Source organism: Lygodium microphyllum, chromosome 11, assembly GCF_053477565.2.
Source record: "Lygodium microphyllum isolate KBCC chromosome 11, Lygodium_microphyllum_v1.1.10, whole genome shotgun sequence".
NCBI lineage: Eukaryota > Viridiplantae > Streptophyta > Polypodiopsida > Schizaeales > Lygodiaceae > Lygodium > Lygodium microphyllum.
Genome location: NC_141145.1, coordinates 153,896,567 through 153,922,833, shown reverse-complemented (window position 1 = coordinate 153,922,833; position 26,267 = coordinate 153,896,567). Strand labels below are relative to the sequence as shown.

At 39.6% G+C, this 26,267-nt stretch overlaps 1 protein-coding gene across 5 annotated transcripts in view; it reads right to left on the bottom strand.

The window, feature by feature from the left end:
* LOC148029550 (Nuclear transport factor 2 (NTF2) family protein) overlaps positions 1–17,935 on the bottom strand; it is a 179,881-nt gene extending 161,946 nt beyond the window's left edge. For 2 of the 5 annotated variants that reach the window (XM_087688410.1, XM_087688409.1), the window contains exons 1-2: positions 17,732–17,917; positions 17,555–17,648 (exon numbers count right to left, since the gene is read on the bottom strand). In XM_087688410.1, coding sequence (XP_087544536.1) covers positions 17,555–17,637 — 83 coding nt within the window. In that variant the 5' untranslated portion in view covers positions 17,638–17,648; positions 17,732–17,917. Of the gene's footprint in view, positions 1–17,554; positions 17,649–17,731 lie in introns of all 5 variants that reach the window. The other 3 variants (XR_015692441.1, XM_087688412.1, XM_087688411.1) reach the window with 3 other exon arrangements.
* Positions 17,936–26,267: the final 8,332 nt, after the last annotated feature.

The following is a 26,267-nucleotide window of genomic DNA, read 5'->3' as shown; positions in this document are numbered from 1 at the left end:
TGCCTTTGACATCCCATGATTTCTTCGGGTCCCGCGCTCGTAAATTTACTTTATCCCCAGTTGCACCTCACATGTGCATCATTTACTTAATCCTGTGATTAAAAATTAAGCCACATGTTAAGTGAGGTTTCAAAAATACATATCCTCATGACAGCCCTCCCCCTTGAAATCATTGCAATCATCCTCGATTGCACTACCAAATGCATCAAAAGCAAAGTACTACATTGGAATTTCCATAGGGTATCATAGTCAACACAACATTGCGCACGGTTATTCGACCATTCCATATGCCCAACATATGCTGAAAATTACCAGCCAACATAACATAACATAAGACTTACAAAGAATCTCAAAAACATTGCAAGATTATCATGTGACATGTCTATTTCTCATGAGCTCCACTCATCTGGCAAAACCAAACCATAGCATAGCATAACCAAGCATAAACCATGGCTAAAACATCAATGGCATCATAACATATGCTGTTGTCCATGGAACTAGATGTAAACCATTGAAAACTGAGCATAATCTGATCATAAATTGATCACTTGCTGATCTGAGAACTGATCATAAACTACTGCAAATGTGGCCCCCAAACTGATCACAAACTCATTGCAAAAATTGACCAGCAATGAGTGCAAAAACTAATGCACAACTAATCCAAAAAGTGACCAAAAACGGCTCTCAAGCTGATCAAAAACTAAGCTGAATACCATTGAATATTAATGATCATACGCTGAAAACCAACATTCGATAATCAGCCCCTGATGATCATTAATTGATGCTACACCAAGCATAACCAATGTCATACCAAGCATAACTAATTCCACCCCGAGCATAACGGATGCAAATGTACACTTCCAGAGCTACAGTGAAAACCATACCGATCTACATACCAAACATAGTGACTAGTACACTAAATAGTGATCTCTTGGCAAACATATTGTTCAGCTACATTACCCTGAATGTATGTTGAATACATCCGAGATCCACTACATACGAGAGCTATCCATAACTGGAGGAGTGGAAGTGCTACCTCCCCCTTGAGCATCGGGCAATACTCCGGACCCTTGCTCTATTGAACCTGATGGAGCCCGAACTAAAGTCGGCTCTAATTGAAAGGCGTCTAGGTAAAGTTGCAGCAACTGAGGATGGTTTGCCAAGTCATCCTCTTCTATCCATTTGGCATCCATTGATGAATAATTCTAAAATTTCACCAAGTATCTCCTGAAAACTTTACCTTTGATCTTTCTTTCCTTATGTGCCAAACTCTGCTCAGGTACCAAAATCTCATCTAGCTCCTCAACCTCAGGCTGAATTTCAGCATACATATCCTCTGGCACATCACCATGAAAAGGCCTCAACAAACTGACATGAAAAGCATTGTGTGTATCCGCCAATATGGAGGTAATTTCAGCCGATATGCCATATCACTAATCTTCTCCAATACCTAGAAGGGCCCATAGTATCTCATACTCAACTTCGGATACAATCTTTCTCTTCCTTTCATCTTTTTCAGCCTTGCCTTTTCAAAACGCAACAATACATAATCACTCTCTGCAAACTGCAAAGCACGTCTATGACGATCAACTACTCTCCTTTGCTTATCCTTTGATCTTTGAAGCGCATACTTAACCTTCTGATAAGCTACATCCATGCTTTCCACATAGCGATCAAACTCAAAGATCGTATCTTTTGCGTGCAAAATAGGGGGTACTTTCTTACCACCCGCCACAACCTCAAATGGAGCTTTGCTCCATAGAACTATGCACTGTGTTGTTATAAGCAAACTCAACCAAGGGCAAATACTACTCCCATTGTGCCTTGTGGTTTAAAACATAGCACCTCAAAAGATCTAACACTGTGGAATTTGCTTCCTGAGACTGACCATCTGTTTGCGGATGGAAGGATGATGAGAATTTCAACTTGGCACCCATATTCTCAAACAATACCTTCCAAAATAAACTGGTCATCTAAGGGTCTCGATCACTAATGATCGACTCTGGCATGCCATGATACTTAAAGATGTACAACAAAAACAATCGTGTCATATGATCAGCCTTTATTTTCTTCCTCACTGGAATGAAATGGGCTTGTTTGCTAAACTTGTAAACGATAGTCCATATCCCATCATTCCCTGTAAGTATCTTAGGAAGCTCAAAAATAAAGTCCATTGCAATGCTCTGCCAAGGCCTATCTAGAATAGGCAAGGCCTGCAATAAACCCGGCATCTTTTGTCTATCGTGCTCTACCTTCTAGCATACAATACATGTCTTAACAAACTGTTCTACATCATACCTCAAAGCTGGCCAATAAAAAAAATGCTCCACTACCTTGACCGTGGCATCAATACCTCTGTGTCCTGCATACGGAGGAACATGACTTTCAACGATAACTCGAGGCCTTAACAGCTTTGTGACACATAGTTGTCCGTGCATCATGAGAAATCCATTTCTTAGCACAAAGTGTTCATGCCTTTGGCTATTGCAAAGCCGATCATAAACATTAGCAAAGTTCGAATCAGTAACATATTGCTCTTTCATGGCATCCAACTCAGTGTGATAAACTATATTAACAATCGACAACTGAGGTTTATGTGACAGTGCACCACTTTTCGCACTCTTTCTCTGCGATGTGTTTCTCTTTCCAGCCCTATTTTTCAGATCTGCCCTAATTTTCAGCTTTATTTTAAGATTTACCCTTTTTCTCAGCCTTTGCCTCTTTGACATGTAACTTGACATCATCATCGTGGAATCCTGCATCCTTCCACGCAGCAATGTGTTGGCTGTAGTAGCATTTTCTATAAGCTGAGACATGTTGAAAACAATGGACTTAATGCAAAAATCCTCGATTCCTTTGGCAAACCACAAATATACTTCTCTACCTGCTCATGGAGGTGTACTGTGCCATAAGAAGTAACTGGCAACAATGCATCCCAAAACTTCTTATTATATTGATCCAAGTTCTTGCAGTCTTTGGAATTCAACTGATTCCAAGCTGTCATAATGTCTACTTCAAAGATACTTGTCAACCACTTTGAAGCAAACATTTGCTTGAACTGGACCCAAGTGGTAGGTGACTTCCCTTGAATAAGGAGTGTAGACCACCACTGAAATGCGTTTCCCATCAAAAATATGGTTGCCTTGTGTATCTTAGATGCCTCTGTGAAGTTGCCTCCAGAATAGACTGCATCAAACTGCTGAATAAAAACAAGTGCTTTCAGCCTATCTTGTGCACCACTGAAAGGCTCAAACTTCACACTTTTGCCACCTTCATTATAGTCCTTCGACGGACCTATGGGAGTCAATTTATCATAAATGGGCTGCTGCAAAAAGGGTGCATTGGCTGTATTTGCATGAAAACCAACACTATCTGAAGTACCTACATGACCAGCACCAAATCCTTGTGCTCCAATAGTCCCTGGGGGTGCCGATACATATCCATATGGCCCACTTTGTGCCCCAAGCATCATACTTATGCTGCCATACATGGGGTTAGACATTCCACTTGCATTACCCGGATACATTGGGTGTTGTGAGCCATGCATTGGCTGCTGCATACCATAGGAATTTGTGCCATATATTCCCGTATGCGGTGCCTGTCCAGCCATAGCATGAAAAATGGTACCACCACCAAAGTATCCTTGCTGTCCCATGCTTGCATGTGCATAATTGCCTTGCTACCCATATTCCCATGTATTGGCGCTACCGAGTTGGCCATACATTTACACTTGCTGCCCCACGGATACCAATCGTTTGTGCTCATCACGCATTTTGGGCTCTGCTAAAGAAGGCTTAGGCATTTTCTTCGGATCTTGTCATTGTCCCGAAGCTATAGAAGGTGTATTCTTCTCTTTGCATTTGCTGTCCTTCTTTGGGGCATTCAAGAATCGAGTAAACTGGGGATCCTTTGCCAATTCCGCAAAAAGATTTGTTGTTGTATGCATTCAATCCTTAAAGCTATCATCAAATTCTTCAGCCCCTTGCTGGTCATCAGCCTCTTAATGCATTGAAGTGCCAACATTTGGATCATTTCCCACATTTTCAGCATGATGTCCATGCTGAGAACCATACCCAACATCAGTCATTGCATTTCCCCCTTCACCATGTGATTGACCAAGGAGTGATGCATCCTCTCCACTTGATCCAATATCACCATGTGAATACATGCTTGCTGTAATTCACTGCTGAGAACAATTTCAGCAATAATGCAATAGTCCCAAATTGCAATCAAGTACCACGGGCCCACCAATTCAGAAGATTTGATAGTATCCCAGCAATGGAACCATGTAACCAGCCTTCCTCCTCGGATAGGGTGGTAAATCCCTGATTACAACTTAATTACAGCAGCAAACAATTAATGCAAATCTGAAAATACAAATTTACCTACTGATCTTGAACAATGCACACCCGATTGGCCCCAAAATTGGCGCCCCTTTTCGGTATTTCTTAGCTTTATTAAAGAAGAAGTTGATTTACAATGGGATTCTCCCGATCCCCTTCGCAATCCAAACTCCCCTTGCTATCCAAAGTGACCAGCAAGTCTTTTCAATCCGTTTTGCCTCTTGATTCGGGCGCTTAATTGGCCTTCACCCACTTCATAGACGATGGAAATGCCCCAAATTCAATGGCTGGCTAGTCCTCCACCTGAATTCAACTGAAATTCACCTTCAGCCTTGTTGAATCCAAGTCTTGGAGCTTCCAATTTTTTTCACGCTTCCCAAGGCTGCTGCTAAACCCTAATTTCTGCTGTAAATTAGAGTTTACAACAGAGAAATTTACAATTTCTCAGCCTCCAAGGGTCCAAATGCTGAGAACTTCGGAGGAAGGCTGTGAAATGGCTGGGAGATGAGAGGGAAAGCTATAGAGAGAGAAAATTCAAAGTTTTGTCACGAAAAATGTCTGAAAATCAGTCAAGTGCAGCTGCTGCCATGCCACAACAGCATGTAGATGCAAAGAACTGAAGAAAATCAGTCATTTACTATTGCTGCTCTGCCTCAACAGCCTGTAGATGTTGTCTCCTGCTATTGATTGGTCTTCTTTTGCCCTTGGCTACCTCAGAAGGTCCTCCAATGGTTGCAAATCAAACCAACAGCCTCCCGTCCCACTCTCTTGCAGGCTGAATTTATAAAAATGACTCTCTCCAACCTCTAAATACATTTTTCAATCTTGCATGGGCATTTTTCACAAGTGGCAACCTTCCCAAATGGTTTTTTCAACATTTTTCATGATTAAATATTAATTTTCAGTCTTAAAATACTGAAAATTAATCTAATAATTATTTCGGTGCCCTGAAAAATAATCTGAGTAGCCAATAATTAAATTGGTTAGGCAATTTCCGTTCCCGAGTGTCTCTGCGCCATCTTTGACCATCAGATTGGCATTAGATACCATTAAACGCCACTTCTCTAGTGTCACCACAACTGACACTTATGGCCAAATGGATGACCTAGGCCAACAACTGGCACTAGATACCACCAAATACATGTGCGGCATAACTTATAGCAACTTTTGCCTTTGATATCCCGTGATTTCTTCGTGTCTTGGGCTCGTAAATTTACTTTAACCTCAGTTGCACCTCACATGTACATCATTTACTTAATCATGTGATTAAAAATTAATCCACATGTTAAGTGAGGTTTCAAAAATACATGTCCTCATGACACCTAGCATAGAAGTAGAGGGTACACATGTAAATGGCATAGACGAGAGAGATAAAGAAGTGAATGGTATGGATGTAGATAGAAAAGAGATGAATGGTTTGTACTCCATGCTCGTTTCCATGAGAGGATGGCTAGTCCCTCGTAGAGCCTCTCTCCCACCAGCAAAATCATTAGACCAATGCACTAAATCTAAAGAGAAAAACTCAGATTTATCTTCTAATAAGCACAGGAAAAAACATGAAAAGGACAATACTTTGAAATTAACCAACTCGATGAAATAGAAGATAGATGGGAGAAGAGAGAGATATTGGAGACCTAGTGAGGAAACACTAGGGTTTATAGAGAAAACACAATATGTAAGAAAACTCTGGACTATCAAATGAACTCAAACAATAGGGTTCAGTGAGGAGTAGACAATAACTCAAAGAACAAACTAATAGGATAATGAATTTAAGCATAGCCAATGAGCTCAATGGAACAGCCACTATCTCTACAAGCGGGCTAAGAAATGCTGAAGACTGTCATTCTCCAAATGGATCCCAAATGCAACAAGCAATGCTAAAGATGAATGATGGAGTCTCCAAGGATGCGGAAGTGCAGCAGTGACTGTGAACACAGCTGTGGTTCAGAGAAAAGAGGCTGGAAACAGCAGGTGCAGCAACTTGGAAGCAGCCTATCGATGGGAGGAGAGGCTGGACTACCACAGAAAGATGTTTGACAAATGATGGAGAGGGCACACTGTCCAAGAAGACTGCTGGACTGCTGAAGCATAGCAGTATGGGTGTCACAATAGTAGCTGAACAGCATCAACCTGCTGCAAATGATGCCAAGCAGCACTCAGCACTCTAAAGACTCTGAATGACATCAATTGCAGTGTAGAACAGGTGTTGAGCAGGCAGAGGCAGCAGGAGCACTGCTGCAACAGCAACCTAAAGGTGCAAACCTACTGCAAATGATGGAAACAGGCTGGATATGATGTTGCCAAGAAGCAATTGAAGGAAGACAGGTTGGAGCATATGGCAGACCGGTAAACAGGTTACAGCAGCCATTGACATTGCTTCAGCAGCACCAAGGTGGAAAGACCAGCAGCAATGGCCATCAAGTAACTAGTAGGAGGTGTGAAGATGGGCTGCGACATAGTGACTGAAAATGGGCTGCAATCTAGATTGGTCTCGTGCCTAGACCAAAAGAGGCCCCATCCATTGAGCTAAAAATGCATTATAAACTATTAGCTCTTTATCGCAGCCCAAAAACCCAATTATTACCAAAGTTTCATTAAATGGTGCACCTTCCTCAAGAGTGTATATGTCGCATAAGGCCAACCCTAGTTTGGAAGGATTCACACTTCTATAAATAGACATTGCGCACCACTCAGCTCAAATTCTTTTTGTAGATTGCCAATGCCCCCCCGCTGTCTACACCCCGTTCACAAAGGATATCTCAGTTTGAGCTGCTATCTACTGATGTTCTACACCCAACGCCTGCTGTCCAGCCCTTTGCACCTGCTCTAGCCACTGATTTCAGCTTGCTGTACAACCAGGTTCTGTTGCATTTACTGCCGTATCATCAGCTACTGCCTACCGTTGTACCTGATCAGCTATCTTCAACTGGCCATGACATCAGCTGACCCTGCATTTGCTATTACTATCTTGCCACATTTTGTTGTTGTCTGCTCCACCCAGCACTGATCCACCCTCCTCAAAGCTGCGTTTGCTGTCTGCTGCCAGACATCTTTGAAGGCTGTATGCTATGTTTTGGGATCCATCAAAGTATGACACACTCTCCAACTCATACTCTCTACCCTGGTCCTTGAGACTGGAGAGTTCAAGAATCAGTATTCACCTTTGCATAGTGTGTTTACTACATCGAGCATTGTACTTATTCATGATTTATTTTCATTCATCTTTAGTGTTCATTGTCTCTGCGCTACCCTAACCCTAAGCTGTGTTCTTTATCAGTCTATGCTTGTCATACGATTGTGTTTGTTAGTTGTAGATGAGTATTTCTTTAGACGGTATCAGAGCTACGTATTCACTGAAAAAACCTGCACTTTTAATTGAAGAGCTCATCATCAAAAACAAGTTCACGAAGGGAAGATGACTTCAAATGCTTCCACACCACTTCAATCTCCCGAACCCTCTATGCAGAGACCTAAGCAAGAGTGGGCCTCACAATGTGCTCCGCAAAGAACTAACACCAATGGAGACATATCGAACTACCATGGAGTTCACAAACCATATAAGATCTCACGAGCCGGCTACAACCTCATCCTTACACATTGGGCTCAACAACTATTGGAAGGTAACCTTGTTTTATCCCCTTCAAATTTGGTGCACAGATCTATTGATCTTGCAAGTAGGCTGAACACTTCACTTGGAACTGGCCATCCTATTGGAGAAACTAGCACAAAGTATAAGTCTATTTTCTCTTATCCTCCGTCTACTCCAATGTCAAGTATGCTAAGTATGTTGTCATGGGGACGTAAAATTTTGAGATGCTTTAATCTTGCTGATAACATTTAATTAAATTATTAATCAAATGTGCAATGTTGTTTGGCACATGGCATTTATTTCATGATAATAGGCCAAGGACCCCGAGGATGCAATGGGTGTTAAAGGCAAAAGTTGTAATAAGTTATATCTGGCAGGTACTAGGTGATACCTGGAGCTAGATTTGGGCCTAGACTAATTTATTGGTCACTAATGTCAGTGGTGACATTAGAGACTAGGCATTAATTAATTAATTAATGCCAATCTAAAGACTAATAACTACTTAGCGATACTTGGAAAAAAATTTGGCCTAGTCAATTTAATTATTGGCTGGTGAAATTAATTTTCTAAGCACTAGAATAGTTATTAAATTAATTTTCAAAATTAATATTTTGAAAATTAATTTAATAAGCTTGATAATGTTGAAAAATCAGATTAGAAGAATTTGGTAAAACTTGCCCATGCAAGTGGAAAAAACGTTTTAGGGACTCGTGGAGTTTATTCCAGCCATTGTGAGAAAGGAGCAAGCTATTAGAGAGCACGGAGAGGCTGCTGATATTATTTGCAACCACCAAGGATCAATCCTACAACATGTGACAGTAGTTTGAAGCCCTCCAAGAGCAGATGACAACAACCCAAGGTCCTTTTGGTGCATATGACAGCATATAGGATAGGGTAGTAGTCTTTCTGGTGGTCCTAAGCTGTAAGTGACAACTTCCATGGCTGCTTGAGTAGGGCAGCAACAGTTTTTCAATGTTTCACACAATGAAACTCTAAAATTTCTCTCTCTACAACATTCTCCCTCATCCCACATCCTTCTCTCAAGTTATCTCAGCATTTTCCAGCTGTTTGAGCCATCAGAGAGAGAGATGTCATTCAATCTCTGTTGTAAACCCTAATTTAGGGTAGAAATTAGGGTTTTAACTGTTGCCTTAGGATGTGTGCTCAAAATTAAGGGCCTAGGACTTGAATTCCAACACTTGAAATTGAGGAATTTCAAGGAGATTCGAGAGGCCAGCCAACGAATATCAGTTTTAGGGCTGAATTTGTCTTTCAAGGAGCAAGGTGAAGGCCAATCCCCAAGCAAACCAAGGGGCAAATTGGTTTGAAGGCTTGCTGGTCAATTTTGATAGCAAGAGGCACTTGGTTTAGTGGAGGAGATCAGAGGATCTCAATTGTACTTCTTCCCATTTGCAATGTAAGATAGAGAAATACCGCAAGGGGCACCAATTTTGGGGCCAACAGGGTGTCCAATGTCCAAAATTAAAGTGGTAAAGTGTATTTTCACATTATGTGAATTTTGCACTAGTTGTAATTAGTGCTAAATCAGGTTATTTACATCCTATCCGAGGAAGAAGGCTGGTTTCATGGTTCCTCTTTCGGAATACCATCAATTCTCTCAAATTGGTGGGCCCACGGTATCTGATTGAAGGTGAGGAGCTTTGCTCTAGTGCTGAAATTATATTCAGCTGAGCATTATAGCAAGAATGACTTCAAATAGTGAGATGGGATCAAGCAGGGATGATGCCTCTCAATCTGAAAATTCACAAAGTGTTGGGAAAAATGCAATCCATGATCTTGGACAAGGCATACAACATGGACAGCAAGCTGATAATGTTGGTTTAGACCATAGTTACCAAGAACAGGGAACGGGAACGGGACCCCCGGAAAGGGGGGAACGCCTAAAGTTGGGGAACGAGAACGGAGGAAACAGCATATATATATATATATATATATATATATATATATATATATATATATATATATATATATATATAGATATATATATATATATATATATATATATATATATAGAGAGAGAGAGAGAGAAAGGCCAGGCAGGCAGGAGAGTCAGGCCAGGCAAGCAGGAGAGGCGGGGGGCCGTAGGCCAGGCGGGCAAGAGAGGCATGAGCAAGTAGGGCCCAAGCGAGGCAGGTGGGAGCAGGCCGACGAGGGAGGCGGGGCAAGCGACAAAGGTGGGAGCAGGCGGTACAATCTAATTCCAGGGAACGGCCATTCCAAACAGGGAACGGCTGTTGGAACGGCTCGGAATGGCCCGAAACGAGCACTAACGGGGCTGGGAACGGGCAAGAACGTTCCATGGGCGTTTCCCTGGTAGACACATGCCAGAACGCGTTAATCCGTTCCTAAGGCCCGAAATGGGCATTCCCTGTTTCTATGGTTTAGACCAAAATATGGGTCTGTTTAGGCCTTTAGAAGTTGATGATCAGCGAGAGGAAGAGAAATTTGATGACTGGTTTAAAGAGCAGCTGAGGACAGCAACTGAAATGTTTATGCAATTCGCAAATGATTCTCAGTTTACGCGCTTTTTGAACCTGAAGGAGGAGGGCAGCAAAGGCAAGAAGAGAAGATCGTCTTCGAGAGCTTCGAAAAAGCAAGATGCACCGAAGGAAGAGCCAATACAACGACATGATGTTCCAAGTGTGGGTAGTAAGCATAAGAAAATGATGCCAGTGGGGTGATTGATGCAAGGCCAACTTGGAAGTGCCAATCCAATGCTTTTTGGACAACAGCGTATGCATGCAATGATGGGGCAGCCATGATACTTTGGTGGTGGCACTAGTTTTCATACTATGGTGGGTCACGGACCGCATATGGCAATGTATGACATGACTCCTTATCATATGCAACAACCAATGCATGGTATGCAAGGCCCAATGTATCTGGGTAAGATTAGTAATATGCAAAACCCCATGTAATAGCAATGTTGGCATGATATTAGGGTAAAAAGTGGCAAGTTTGGCAATGCATATATACAGCCCATTTTGAGAAACCACTTCTTCAATTTACACACTTCATTTAGGGTTTTACACTAGCAGCCCCAAAAAAGGCCAGTGTCCATATTTTGGCCACTTTTTCAATGGGTGCCCACATAGTGATGCGCCACCCTAGACAGCTTATGCCTATAAATAGGTAGTCACTTCATTCATTCTTCACCACCCCACCACTCTTCAGCCATTCTTCACCCCTTCCGTCATCAGACACCCTTCACTTCTCTCACTAGCCCCTTTCACTGCCCTCACACCCCTTCGGGAGAACATTGCGGTTCGTGGCTCGTGGCTGCCTTCACCCTTCCTCTTCTGCTTCAAGCGCCCTGTTCCAACATCGCGCCTTACGTTTGGAGCATCTTCCACATAGCGTCACCATTATTTGCTTGGCATCAACACCCTTCTCCTTTAGGCTTCACCTTCACCTGCGTTTATCAGTGTGGAAATCTTCTCCTTGCCTATTGTCATCTCCTTCAACTTGGCATTAGCATTCTAGTCTCTGGTGATAGTCTCCATCTACATTAGTGATTTCATCACTCATTTAACACAAGGCCATTGGGACCTATGTTTTTTGCAACCTAGCTCCTCCTCCATCACTTGGCGTCATTCATCTATCATAGGGGCTGCTAGGACCTGCATTTTTTCAGCCCTCTCCCTTCTAGGCAACAAAGTTTATTCTGCATCGACTTTCAAGACTTTTATACTCAAGGCAATAAGACACATACGATGCGCACTAAGTCCTTTCAAGCCAAAGGAGGATCAACTGGTGCTATGGCCTCCTCACGACCACCACAATGCGCTACATAGACTGCTTCTTCTTCTTCTAGGGTTTCAGGAATGCCACCCCGACAACCTGCAGTTCTATAGTCCGCTCCCCCGAGAGACAAAGATTGTTGGCTATCGTCTCCTCAACAGTCCGCTCCTTTGAGAGACCATGATTGTTTGACACCTTCCATTACTTTGGCTCCGCAGTTTGCTCCAAATTCCAATGAGAGAGAGTAACTGTTGCTCACCCTTAGCTCCACATGAGCCTCACCTTTTCCCACCCTCAACTACTCAGGTTCAAGAGGCCACCCTCTGGGCGTTCAACCTCCCAGATACCTTCTTCTACACGATGGGTGGCACTTCCTTCGTCATCAAATGATTCAATGTCTCTGATCCATGAGTTTTTAGATTCCCCCTCTTGTAGAGGGGGATTTAAAGGGAGCTATACTCTCTTTTCCCTCAAAGGGAGCTTCTACTTGTTCAACTTCAGAGGGGGCATCTACTCATCCTAACGTTCGTCACCCTCCATTTACTCTTTTGGGTTGACTATCCTTGAGCAGTCATTTCTTCTCCTGATACCTATGATCTTCAGAGACCACCTAGATTGGGGCCTTGGAGGTCCAGCCCCGACTTGGTGACAAGGCCTTCGAATTCGAATTCCTTCTAGTATGGAGTTACAGAGCTAGTGGCTTCCCTCCCGAGAAGTCAGGTTCTACACTTCATCCTATCTATTATTCCTTACTACAGGTTACCTTTTAGGTGGAAATCCTGGATCGTGGGTGTCCACATAGTGGTGTGCTTTCCTAGATAGCTTATAAATAGACAGTCACATCATTCATTCTTCACCACCCCACCACTCTTCAGTCATTATTCACCACTCTTCTTCCGTCATCAGATACCCTTCACTTCTCTCACCAGCCCCTCCCACTATCCTCACACCTCTTCAGGAGGACATCACGGCTCGTGGTTGCCTTCACCCTTCCTCTTTTGCTTCAAGCGCCCTATTCTAGCATCAAGCCTTGCATTTGGAGCATCTTTCACCCAGTCTCACCATCATCTACTTGGCATTAGCACCCTTCTCCTTCACGCTTCACAAGAACCTACGTTTTTCAGTATGGCATCAGTATCCTAGTCTCTAGCAAGAGTCTCCATCACCAAGCATCAGTGATTTCATCACTTGTTTATCACAAGGGCTGTTGGGACCTGCATTTTTGCAGCTTGGCTCCTCCTCCATCACCTGGCATCATTCGTCTATCACAAGGGCTGCTGGGACCTACGTTTTTCTAGCCTAGCTTCTCCTCCATCACTTAGCATCACTCCTTTGTCACAGAGGCTAGTGGGACCTACGTTTTTGCAGCCCGACTCATCCTTCATCATCTTGCATCATCATTATCCATTTGGCGTCAGCATTTGGGCTCCTCTCACTGCGTTTGGCAGCTCCAATACTCTCGGATTTGTATTTTGCTGCCTAGGTTACTACTCGACATCAGAGAACTGTGGTTTGCTCCCTCGATAGTTGGTGATCAACTTCCACATCTCTGATATTTGGGCTCCTCTCCTTGCGTTTGACATCTCCAATACTCTCGGATTTGTGTTTTGCTGCCTAGGTTATTGCTCGACATCAAAGGACTGCGGTTTACTCCCTCGATAGTTGGTGATCAACTTTTACAACTCCGACGGCAATAGAGAACTACGGTTCACTCCCTTGACACTTGTTCACCTTCCAATGATTACTTCGATAGCCCACTACCCAAAGAACTACATTTTGCTTCCTTCACTGTGCACATTTCCTACAGGTGTTGCCGCCTGATTTAGACAGGATAGTGAAATTATCTTCTAAGCTTCGACTCCGTTGTATCAGCTTTTCTTCTCATAGCACGATTCGGTGCATCATCACCGTGTTCTTCTTGTGTTTCTAAGTTTCTCTTCTCTCTCAATGTTTGCTGTACATACTTTGTGTTACTCTCCGCAAACCCTACTGTCTCTCTGGACCGTCACTTATTTTGACATGGTATCAGAGCATACCTGTTATTTTTTACAGTCCGTTGTGTTTGGGACTCATGGTATTGATGTTGATCATGCAAAGACTCCATGTAGTGTTAGTCATGAATAAAAATATGGCTAGTAATGCATGCAATGTATGAAAAAAGGAATCTTGGTATGGCTACTAGTATGCAAATTTCCATGCACAGTAACATTGCAATGGTCCAAAGTATGCAAATAAAAATGGTATCTAATGCATCTTGTGCTTGTAGCATGTTAGATACATATGTTAGATACATATGAGAGGCTATTCAACTGGATGCAATGTTGCATATTAGTTAAGTTGGAATTGCAGCAATGTGAACATATAAAGCATTGCAATGCTTAAGGGGAAGAAAGGCGTACAACCTATCGGAGCTTTGAGGTGAGCACAGTTAGAGGTAAAGTTTCCATATGCTTCTTGGTGAAGCTTCAATTTGAGATGCTTTAATCTTGTTGATAACATTTGATTAAATTATTAATCAAATGTGCAAGATTGTTTAGCACATGTCATGCACATGGCAGTTATTTCATGGTAATAGATCAAGGACCTTGAGGATGCAGTAGGTGCTAAAGATAAAAGTTCTAATAAGTTATGTCTGACAAGTACTAGGTGGTATTTGGTCTCAGATTTGGGCCTAGGCTAATTCATTGACCACTAATGTAAATAGTCACATTAGAGACTAGGCATTAATTAATTAATTAATACCAATCTAAGGGTTAATAACTGTTTAGAAATACTTGAAAGACAAATTAGCCTAGTCAATTTGATTATTGACTGGTGAAATTAATTTTCTAAATACTAGAGTAATTATCAAATTAATTTTCAAAAATCATTTAATAAGTTGGATAATGTTGAAAAATTGGATTAGAAGGTTACCATTTGGCAAAACTTGCCCATGCAAGTGGAGAAAACGTTTTTAGGAGATAGTCGAAGTCTATTCCAAGCATTGTAAGAGACGAACAAGCTATTAGAGAGTAAGGAGAGACTGCTAATGTAATTTGCAGCTACCAAGGATCAGTCCTACAGCATGTAACAACAGTTTGGAGCTCTCCAGGAGCAGATGACAATAGCCCAAGGTCTTTTTGGTACAGATGACAGCATATAGGATGGAACAGCAGCATATCTTATGGTCCTAAGCTGTAGGTGACAACTTCCATGGCTATTTGAGCAAGGCAACAACAGTTTTTCAATGTTTCACAATATGAAACACTGAAATTTCTCTCTCTGCAGCATTCTCTCTCATCCCCATCCTTCTCTCAAGTTATCTCAACATTTTCCAGCAATTTGAGCCATCAAAGAAAGAGATTTCAATCAATCTTTGCTATAACCCTAATTTATAGTAAAAATTAGGGTTTTGACAACTACCTAAGGATGCATACTCAAAATTAAGGGCCTAGGACTTAAATTCCAATAGTTGAAATTGAGAAATTTCAAGGAGATTCAAGAGGCCAGTCAGTCAATATCAAATTTGGGACTGAATTTGTCTTTCAAGGAGCAAGGTGAAAGCCAATCCCCAAGCAAACCAAGGGACAAATTAGTTTGCAGATTTGCTAGTCAATTTTAATAGCAAGAGGCACTTGGATTAGTAGAGGAGATCAGAGGATCTCACTTGTACTCCTTCCCATTTGCAATACAAGATAAAGAAATACCACAAGGGACGTCAATTTTGGGGCCAAGAAGGTATCCAATGTCCAAGATTAATGTCGTAAAGTATGCATTTTCAGTTTATGTGAATTTTGTGCTTGCTATAATTAGTGCTGAAGCAGGTTATTTACCACTCTATTCGAGGAGGAAGGCTAGTTTCATATGCCTACTTTTACGTCTATATCAACTCCTTTTTTTTCTAATTTGCAAGATTTTGGTGATAATCAAGAGGAAGAAGGCATTGTTCAATCCATTTACAACAACTGAAGTCCTCAAGAAAAGGTGCATATAAGAAAAATTCAATGGTCGCTTCTTTAGGTTTCTTTTCTCCTCCTAAGTTTTGATTCTCAAGGTCAATTTGAGGCTAGTGAAACATCACACTCTTCTTTTCCATCATCATCCACATTTCAATATCAAAGATTAAATTCAGAAAATCAATTTAGTAAATTCACATCCACCTCATCATCACCTCAAGTTCAATTTCCAAACAACCCATCCACTTCCTCTAGTGCATCTCCATTTCCATTCACACCTTTCACCTTTCCTTTCCACACTCATCCAATGACATCTTACATCACATCAGGGTTTCTTCAAACGTAGGCACAACCTTAAGGACCTCTACTTTCTAAATGTCCGGGTGGTGCAGATGCACCTATGGGGGAGGCTTAACCTCCATCTCACAATCTTTTGGATTTTCGCATGTGACACCCTCCCAAGCTTTCCTGGTGTGGACCTGTTGGCACCATAGTTTGCCCACATGATCCTCATTAAGGACTGCAGCAAAGGTCGAAGGGAGTTATTGTTGGTTGTTTCGATGTTTGGACCACATATATTCACTGCATAAACTACCCAAAAACTAGAAAAACACTTCAACAAGAAAAGGGAGTAGCTACTAAGATTTTGGCTGCAAGGAAGCCTGAAAAAAAGGGCAAGCACAGCAGTCAAAAACACAAGTTTGCTAGTCAGTGGGTCTTTCCACCTTCTCATTATTCAACCTCTCTCTTCCTTTCTCTTTCTCCACAGGTGGACTTTGGCCCCTACTATGGGAATCACAGCAATATGTGCACGCTGCAGACCTGCAAAGTAGGTGTTCCTAGACTCCTTGTGAGTGACGAGCCTTCAAGGATCACTTGATAAAGGAATCACAAGCAGCAATAGACAAGAAGCTGACTATCCCAAAGATTAAGAGCAAGCGCAACAGTCAAATGGTCTACTCTTTGTTGTGAGGGGTGGGTAGCAGCGCCCTCAAGCTTCAGCTATCAAACTGGTAAAGTATCCTGCATAAAAAAGCCTTACCGTTAAGATTATTAGCGTATTCAGCACTACCTTACACAACATTTACTGTATACTTGAAAGGAGTAATACTGGGAGGTTCTATGATTTGTTTCAATCTCGGCAGAAGGGCTTAGGAAGATCCGTCCAAGATAAGGGGAATCCCCACCCCCTTAGGAGCGAGCAACAAGCTGTAGCTAACCAGGAGTGCCTTGGATAGACATGCCGAGGAGTTGTAGGGCCGTTCACCTGCAACAAGCTGACTTGGCATTATCCTAAAGGTAAGAGGCAAATTAGAAGCCTTTGGCAACTTGCGCATTTCATGGAAGCAAAGAAACCAATATAAAAGGAACTAAAGAGCTGCACGATTTCAAATATATTATAGCACACTGCAAAATGATTTGATTCAAACTTGGAACTCATGACTGCTCCGGTGTGAAGCTCGCAAGGAAAACCATCAGACAGCTGTGGTAAAATCTCAAAAGGTCTAGTGCCTACAGCAGTTTCAAAAGTGGGATACAACTACAGGCTCACGCTTTGAGACAGACTGCGTCCATTACTGTGCTGAGACGAGGCAAAACGTAAATCATGCAATCGATCACACTGCGTTAAAATTTGTGCTGTCGATAAGACTATTAAACACGTGTGTGTGCACACACACACACACTCTCTCTCTCTCTCTCTCTCTCTCTCTCTCTCTCTCTCTCTCTCTCTCTCTCTCTCTCTCTTTTTCGTAAATCTCAATCTCTCTCTCTCTCTCTCTCTCTCTCTCTCTCTCTCTCTCTCTCTCTCTCTCAAGTTTGAATCACTGAATCGAATAAATTTGCAAACGGCCTTCTAGCCAACCAGGCAGACTCAAAGACAGGTACGAAACAACACATAGAGCCAAAATCTCTATCTCTCTTACAGATTAAGAATGTGAGGTAGGATGGTGCTGGAAAGGCGGCCCCCATCAGACTGCACATGCTCGCCTCCCTCCTTCCTGTCCATGCTTTGAATTTCTGCTAAAACAAAAACAAGAGCTCACACGGAGAGAAATTCTCAGCTACTTCTAAGAAATTCTCCAACAAACTGGTGCGCTTACGGGCTGCACTGTCTTCGGCGATCGTCGCTGTTGTCGTTAAAACGATGATGATGAATGCTCACACAGCTCCTGTCGAAAACGTTGTGAGAAAAAGCGCCGTCATGCACATCCCGACGGTGACGTGGCGACTTCTTTCTGGTTCTACGTGGCAGCTGCCAGGTGTAACGTCTTGTGACCACCCCATTTCTCTTCACACGACAAGCGATAGCATTCTTTGGCAGACGTATCAAAATCCCCGCGAGTCTAAAGGACCGCTCACCGCTAGATTCTTAAATCACTCGCTAAACCTCTCTCACGGACGCACGATGGGCTCACAAATCTTATTCCATTGCAAACCCCAACAATATGTCGTCGAGCCATCTCTATTGTCCGGTATTACCTAGTGCCTAATTTCTTCTTGAATTTGATGCATTGTTTATATTAATCACACACAATACTTAGTTCTTAATTTCTTCTTGATTTAGATACATTGTTTATATTGATCACACACAAGGAACGTTAGATTGCGTTGTGAATAGTACGAAGTTTGTTTCTCATACAGAAGGTTTCAACTCGCTCTCAAAGTTCATTTTCATATATACAATTAGCTACTCTGTGCCTAGATTCTTTTGGCGCTTCAAGCTAGTATTGGTGTTTCATGTGCTTCACAACACTGATGTTTGAAAGCACATTTCATATGGCAAGAAGGTTCATGGTAGGTTGATATACTAAATACAAAAGCTTTGGCAACTTAGACTAATATAATGTTGAACGCACAAAAATGCAATATATGGAGATGTGGCACTCACTACTGTATATGGAGCAAAAGACTAACATTAATAGGATCAAACCTAAACTATTTCTAAAGAAACCTTATGACCATTTCTCAAAGTTTCTCGAAGACAAACACATTTAATGGTGATTTCTATTCACATTGAGCGCATACATATTATTCTCACAAATTGAAACAATAACATCACATAAATTTAACAACCCATAAACTATATTGAGAATTACTTATCTCTCTCTCTCTCTCTCTCTCTCTCTCTCTCTCTCTCTCTCATAATAAGTAATAATTAATCATATACACATATAATTAGATATATATAATATACTAATTAAAATATCATTATATATCTTTTATTAATAAATCATTGATATATTAATATTTAATTATTAATATCCAATCAATCACATGAAATTATTCATAATTATAGTACATACATCACAATTATTATTAATGAAAATAATGTATGAAATATAAGTATACATTATAATTATTAGCTAAAATAATGATATGTTAATTAATATTATATATACATTAATGTAGTTATTAATTATTATATATGTATATGTTATACATCTTTTATTAACAATTATTAATCAGTATGTAATCAATTATGTAAATGTATTAGTAACTATAATGAGTACATATATTATTAAATTAATATATATATATATATATATTATTATAAATAATAAATCAATTTTAATTATTATGTTTAAATTAATTATACTTATACATGATAATTAATTAAAATATATTGTAAATGTTAACTATGCATATACATATTGATTGTAGGTTAAATATAATTTACATAATAATAACTAATAGTTAGTGATTAATACATAATCAATGTGTGTGTATAGGTGTGGATGTGGGTGTGGGTGTATGAATCACACACACAGACACGTACATTTTTTTCTTTTTGTGTACTATTGTTTTTCCTATGCTTTTTATGTGTGTATGTGCACACACACGCACACGCACACGCGAAACAAAGTAAGAAGGAACATCTTAAACATAGATTTGTAGCAATAGAACAGTACAGTAGTCCCAAAGAATAAACAACATTTCCACAAGTAAGCCAAGAAGTCTAGCTTCTTAATAAATTGCTTAAGCATGAATATCAAAAAGCATTGCAAAGATAAGGGGGAAGGGCACCACCTATTACGTGCAAAATGTATAAGTTGATTGTTAGTAAGGACTAAGAAACCATGCTTACCTTGTAGGTGCCAATGGACGTACCCAGTTGTTATCCCAATCACTCCCTTAGTAAAAGTAAATACCTTGGAGGTATCCATGGAGAAGGGTAACAATCACGGCTTAAAGGAAGGTTAGAGACACAATAGCAATTCGAAGGCCGATGCACAATAGCCTACAAAGGCTATTTATAAGGAGTGGATTAGAAGGTAGCTTGAGTAGCTCTAATGTAAGCCACGTCGGAACTTGAATAGCTCACCATGATTACATGGCATATAAGAACCCAGTGGTAAGGACAAATGATTGTAGATATGAGAGAGAGAGAGAGAGAGGGGGGGTGACTAATAAGCAAGTTGGTTTTTAAATTAAATATTAACTAAAGAGGTGACTGGTGAAGAGAGAGAGATATCAATCCATAATATTTCTCTTTATTAATGTTGAGAGTTAAGGTGTATGTGATAAAAATACATGAATGGGTAAAGATATGCACTTAATAAGACCATTGACCAAAGATAGATAATTACATTACACCAAATAACTACACTCGAAAAGTTCTTATAAGCTACATGCTTAAGTTATCCATATATTAGAGGGTATTTTGAAAAAGCATAAAGAAGCAGCATTCTAAATCCCAATATATCAGCAATAATACTTTACAAAATTACAGCGTAGGAGAGGTAAAATGAGGGGATAAGAGCAAGGTATGCATGGTCCCAACTTTGGTATTTATTCCCCAAGCTTCATCCAAAATTGTGCCAACATTTAAAGCTTCCAAATAACAACCAATACTAGCATAAATTGTAGCATCATTATTAATGTAAATATCAAGAGAATGAAAAATGCATTTTTATAAGTAAACCCATGCTTGTATGAACTTATACCTTAAAAGATTTACTATAGAAAAACCAGCTAAAGCTCATTCCTAAGAAAGCAATTCAGACCCAAGATTATTTATGACATACAGATCCATGAACCTCAAAATTAACAATAGTAAAATAGAACTTAAGAGGCCACTTAATGCAGAAAATATTATATTCTTATAGTATGAAGGATAGGAAGGTAAAAAGACCATGTGCAGCATGTGCATGGATTCGAGAATCAACTTTGCGCTCATTATCCAACATGTTTACCCTACACAAATCCATTCAAGGATTTTGAAAATAGTAGTATCTAATCTAAAGTATTAAAATGCAATATTAGGTATTGCAATTATAAGTGTTGGTAAATGCATGAATACAAACTACCAGTACTTCAAAATTTTAGCAAAATTTACTAAAAATGATAATAAAATCGTATGGAACATAAGGTAGTGAGTGATTATAGGTAATATATCAAACTCTTTGGCTAGGAAGAGATGCGAGCTCAGGCCTTTACATTACCATCACTACCTACACATGCAAGTTAACCATACAATCAAAGATAAGGTGCATCAGCAAGAACTAGCAATAAAAATTTACGAAGGGCAGGTTGTAGACTGCGAGGCCAACGAAATGATGAGCACATGGCACCGAAAGCCAGTGTGTTGTCATCACAACCATACATGTGAGTTAAGCCTACCATTGAAGAATAATAATAATAAATAATAATAACCAAGGGCAAGTTGGATAACTGAAAGGCAAAAAAAATGATGTACTCAAGACACAAGGAGCCAGCACAAAGTTGAAGCTAACTTCTTTCATCAATTAGATCTGTAGCATGTTTATTAGAATTAAAAGTATGGCAAAAAAGAAGCAATTAGATGGCACAATGTCATTAAGGCATAGGCCTTCCATTAAGCTAGTGGCGTGGGGAATAAGTGAGGGGAACATTGGCATAGACATGAAGAAGTCATAGCATATAAGACGTAGTATCATGGAGCCAAGCATATGAAGGTAGTGGGGAAAGAGGAAGAATAAGCAAGTGTCATTATATACAAGCAACTCGATAGGGGGGTTTATTGAAATAGCTTAGGGTTAGGGTTAGTTAAGGTAAAGGGGTCCAAGGTAGACCATATAATAGGTTAACTATTAATGTATAAACTAGTTTATGTGTCATGCAAGCTGACAATAAGTTAAAATAACAAGTAGCTATGCAAACGTTAATTATGATGTGAGTACAAGGCGATACCCATATTTGGTAGGTAGGATAAATCAAGGAATTATCGGTTGGAAATTTACTAATATTATGAGACTTAGAAATTGCATTCTTAGTAAGGAGTGTTAAGAAGAAAATGCCCAAATTTGATTTTTATTGAAGAAACCATAAGCAACCTTCAACAGAGAGTAGCCATAATTCCGCATCTAATAGCAGAGTACCATTGTTTTTAGTAAAGTGGAAAAGAAATTTCCCCTAACGATCACATAAATGGACCAATGGTGGGTGGTGGAACACTAGGGGACCACCATTAGCCATACGAGTGGTCCCAAGGTGCCCACATATGTACCATTTTTACATAAGCAACCTTAGTTTGGGTAAATCCAACTTGAGTAGTGGTTGATCAAGATTCATATACATGGAGATCAATATCTAAAGATGGGCTTTTACAAATCCATTATTTGTAAATCTTTGTATAAGTAAACATATCAAGTAATTCATTATAGCAACATAGTTGTTGGAGTATAATATAAGCCCCACTTGCAATAGGATAACCTTGTGTGCCCAATCCGCAAGATGATTACTACTTTGATGAATATATCTAATACAATACAAGGGAGGATCTCCCCTTTTGTGAAAGGTCTTATGATTCATGAGAGAAGATAATGCTTGTGTTCAAGAAATCAATGGTAGTAGAAATAAAATGACCACTTCTAGAGCATTACAATTCATTCTTTAAAAAATCAAACTGCAAAAGGACATCCATGTAAAGGGAAAAGATGGAAGCATGTATGTTGGGATAAGAAGATAGTGGGATTAGGAACATTTATAAGTGGTTGGTCATCATAAAAGCTAAACATATGGGAGAAATGTTTGAGGATGTCATATATTTTTGCCACAGCCAATCTTTTGCAAAAGTTGTACTCAAAAAGGGCCAAGTGTAGATTGCACCATAAGAAGGAGCGACTAAAACCCATAGGAATGCCACATCATTGTCTTCTCGTCTTCTCTAAGATTGTAATGAAAGTGTTGTCAACGATCCAATTGTTGAGTTTAAGGTAGTCCTCTAATGAAAGTGTAATAGAATCCTCCTTAGGAGTGTTGGACCACTTGGTCTTATTGCTAGAAAGTTGGAGAATGAGATAGGAGGCTTTGGAGTGAGAAAAAGCCATGGTTAGGGGTCTACTCATAATTACATTAAGGCCATACTTCCCACGATGAGGTATGTTTTCATAGCATTTCGAGATGTTTATAGTTGAGCAACTGAAAATTGCTTGTGGCAAATTAATGAAGACTTCCGGCATCAAGGAAATTAACCAAAAGGATTGAATGCACAAACTAGATTTTAAGAAGACTTGATCACTAAGTTTTGCAACTTGATCCATTAGGCATTATTTACATGCATTAAGTACAAATCCCTATTCACTAGTATATTTTGAGTAAATAGAGCTAGCGGCCTTGGTGAGTCATCTAAAATAGTTCTCATGTGCTTAAAATGTGCCCATAAGAAAGGGTAGCTTATCACCTAAAGGCAAAGAGTTCCTAATCTTGCCATTGGCTTTAATGTCTTGCTGTAGAGTATCAAAGTCCAACTTCACATTTTCAAAGTTGGTACCTTGAAATCTTTCCTCCGTTAGTAATAGAAAAAGTACTTTGCAAAATACAGAAGGATTGTTGCTAGCTTTGTTTATTCTAGCAATGTGGAAATCTTGTAGAAAATGATCAAGGTCATGAGTGAGGTCAATTGACTAATAGTATTGATGGCTTTTAATTAGAATGTTCCTCGATTTCTTATCAAGAAAGCACTCAAACTTTTGGAGATAGTCAAGTTCCTTGAGACCCAAAACTACTAATAGATCTTTAAAACCTTGCATAAGTGAATCCTTAGCATCAATATGATTATGTGGCTTAGATTGAATGTGATTAAGACCTTTAGTCACTTGAGACCTAAAATAAACATTAGAAATAATATCTAAATGTGTGGTATGGACATGATTATAATCCAAAAATTAGTAGGCCTTATAGTAATTATGACAATTGCCTAGTAACCACCTTAGCATTGCAAAGATGCCAGTGTGGTTTGTAAAAAATGGACTTAAGAGAAGGAGAAAATTTTCAAACAAATATAATATTGCTAAATACATTGGCAGGTAGTGGTTGGCCAATAATGTAGAAGAACTGCTTGAAGCATTTCTTAGGAGGAACTTTTTTCAACAGCCCATTACAAAACAATAGGCGGATAATGATAGGGGATGGTTTTTCAACAATTATCTTGAACTAGCCATGTTGTTGTAAAATAGGAACCTACATCCATCAATCAAATAGTCGTTTAACAATGAAGCTATAGTCATCAAGATGTATACATTTCCTTTGAAGACTATTAGATGTTACACAATTCAAAGCTTGAGTGGAGAATGTAGAAGTTCTACTTTCAAACTTTTTTGGTTTGTACATGATTATAATCCAAAAAGTAGTAGGCCTTATAATCCAAAAAGTAGTAGGCCTTAAGAGAGGGAGAAAATTTTCAAACAAATATAATATTGCTAAATACATTGGCAGGTAGTGGTTGACCAATAACATAGAATAACTCCTTGAAGCATTTCTTAGTAGGAATTTTTTCCATAAGCCCATTACAAAACAATAGGTGGATAATGATAGGGGATGGTTTTTCAACAATTATCTTGAACTAGCCATGTTGTAAAACAAGAACTTACATGCATCATTCAAACAATTGTTGTTTAATAGTGGAGCTACATGCATCAAGATGTATATCTTTCCTTTCAAGTCTATTAGATGCTACACTATTCAAAGCTTGAGTGGAGAATGTAGAAGTTCTACTTTCAAACTTTTTTGGTTTGTAGTGACCATGTGGCCTTCTGCTACCTCTTGAAGTAGAGCTGGAATGACAATTAGATGGGGTAGCCACCATTGTTGGCTTGGTTGGGTTAAAGCACCTTTCGATCGGCCTAACACCATCACCTTTCTTATATTTCCAATAGGTTGTTGCCACTCCTAGAAGCTATGAAGCTTTTTGCAACTATAAAGACAACATCTCAATAGCCAGAAAATACAAGGTCTAGTTTAATGGGTTTGTAGGCTTCCTTAGTCACCCAATGGAAGAAAAGTGGCATAGAAATTCACAAGTTTTGAGCTTGAAAAACCTAATGCACATTATGCATAATGTGTTAGAAAGCATGGTCAAACTAAAGGATTGAATTGTTCTTGCAATCAGAATGATGACTAGTAATCTCATAGCTACACTTCAGAAAGGGCTCAAGAAAATTGAAAACACCATAGTGAGCTTTCACATCCTATTTACCATCATAAGGTTTTGATGACTTAGTAACCACACAAAACCCATATGGGGATTCTTTGCCTTAAAGTTTGACATACAAATGGGTCCATTGAGAATGACAGTCTTGGATAAGGATGATGTTCCTTCCAAGGCTAGGTTGATGGATTCCTTTTTAGCAATAGCCGCATTGACATCCCCAAACAATAGTAACTTAGCCTTGGAAGGTGAAAACACCATAAGAATGAGGAAATTAACCAAAAGGATTGAATGCAAAAGCTAGATGTTAAGAAGACTTGATCACTAAGTTTTGCAACTTGATTCATTAGGCATTCTTTACATGCATTAAGTACCAATGCCTATTTACTATATTTTGAGTAAATAGAGCTAGCAACATTGGTGAGTCATCTAAAATCTTTCGTATGTGCTTTAAATGTGCCCATAAGAAAATGTAACTTATCACCTAAAGGCAAAGAGTTTCCAATCTTATCATAGGCTCTAATGTCTTGCCATAGACTATCAAAGTCTAGCTTTTCTTTGAACCTTGAAATATTTCCTCCACTAGTAATAGCAAAAGTACTTTGCAAAATATGGAAGGATTGCTGCAAGCTTTGTCCATTCCAACAGTGTGGAAATCTTGTAGCAAACAATCAAGGTCATGAATGAAGTCAAATGGTTGATAGCATTTATGGATTTTAATTGGAATGTTCCTCAATTTCTTGTCAAGAAAGCACTCATACTTGTGGAGACAGTCAAGCTCCTTGAGACCCAAAACTACCAATAGGTCTTCAAAATCTCACATAAGCAAATCCTTAGCATCCATATGATTTTGTGGCTTAGATGGAATGTGATTAAGACCTATAGACACTTGAGAACTTGAATAAATATTAGAAATAATGTCTAAATTTGTGGTATGAACATGTTTATAATCCAAAAAGTAGTAGGTGCCTTGGAGTAATTATGACAATTGCCAAGTAACTACTTTAGAAATGAAGGTGTCACATGGTTTGTGAAAAATGGACTTAAGAGAAGCAAAAAATTTCCAACCAAATATAATATTGTCAAGTACATTGATAGGTAGTGGTTGACCAATAACATAGAATAACTCCTTGAAGCATTTCTTAGTAGGAATTTTTTCCATGAGCCCATTACAAAACAATAGGTGGATAATGATAGGGGATGGTTTTTCAACAATTATCTTGAACTAG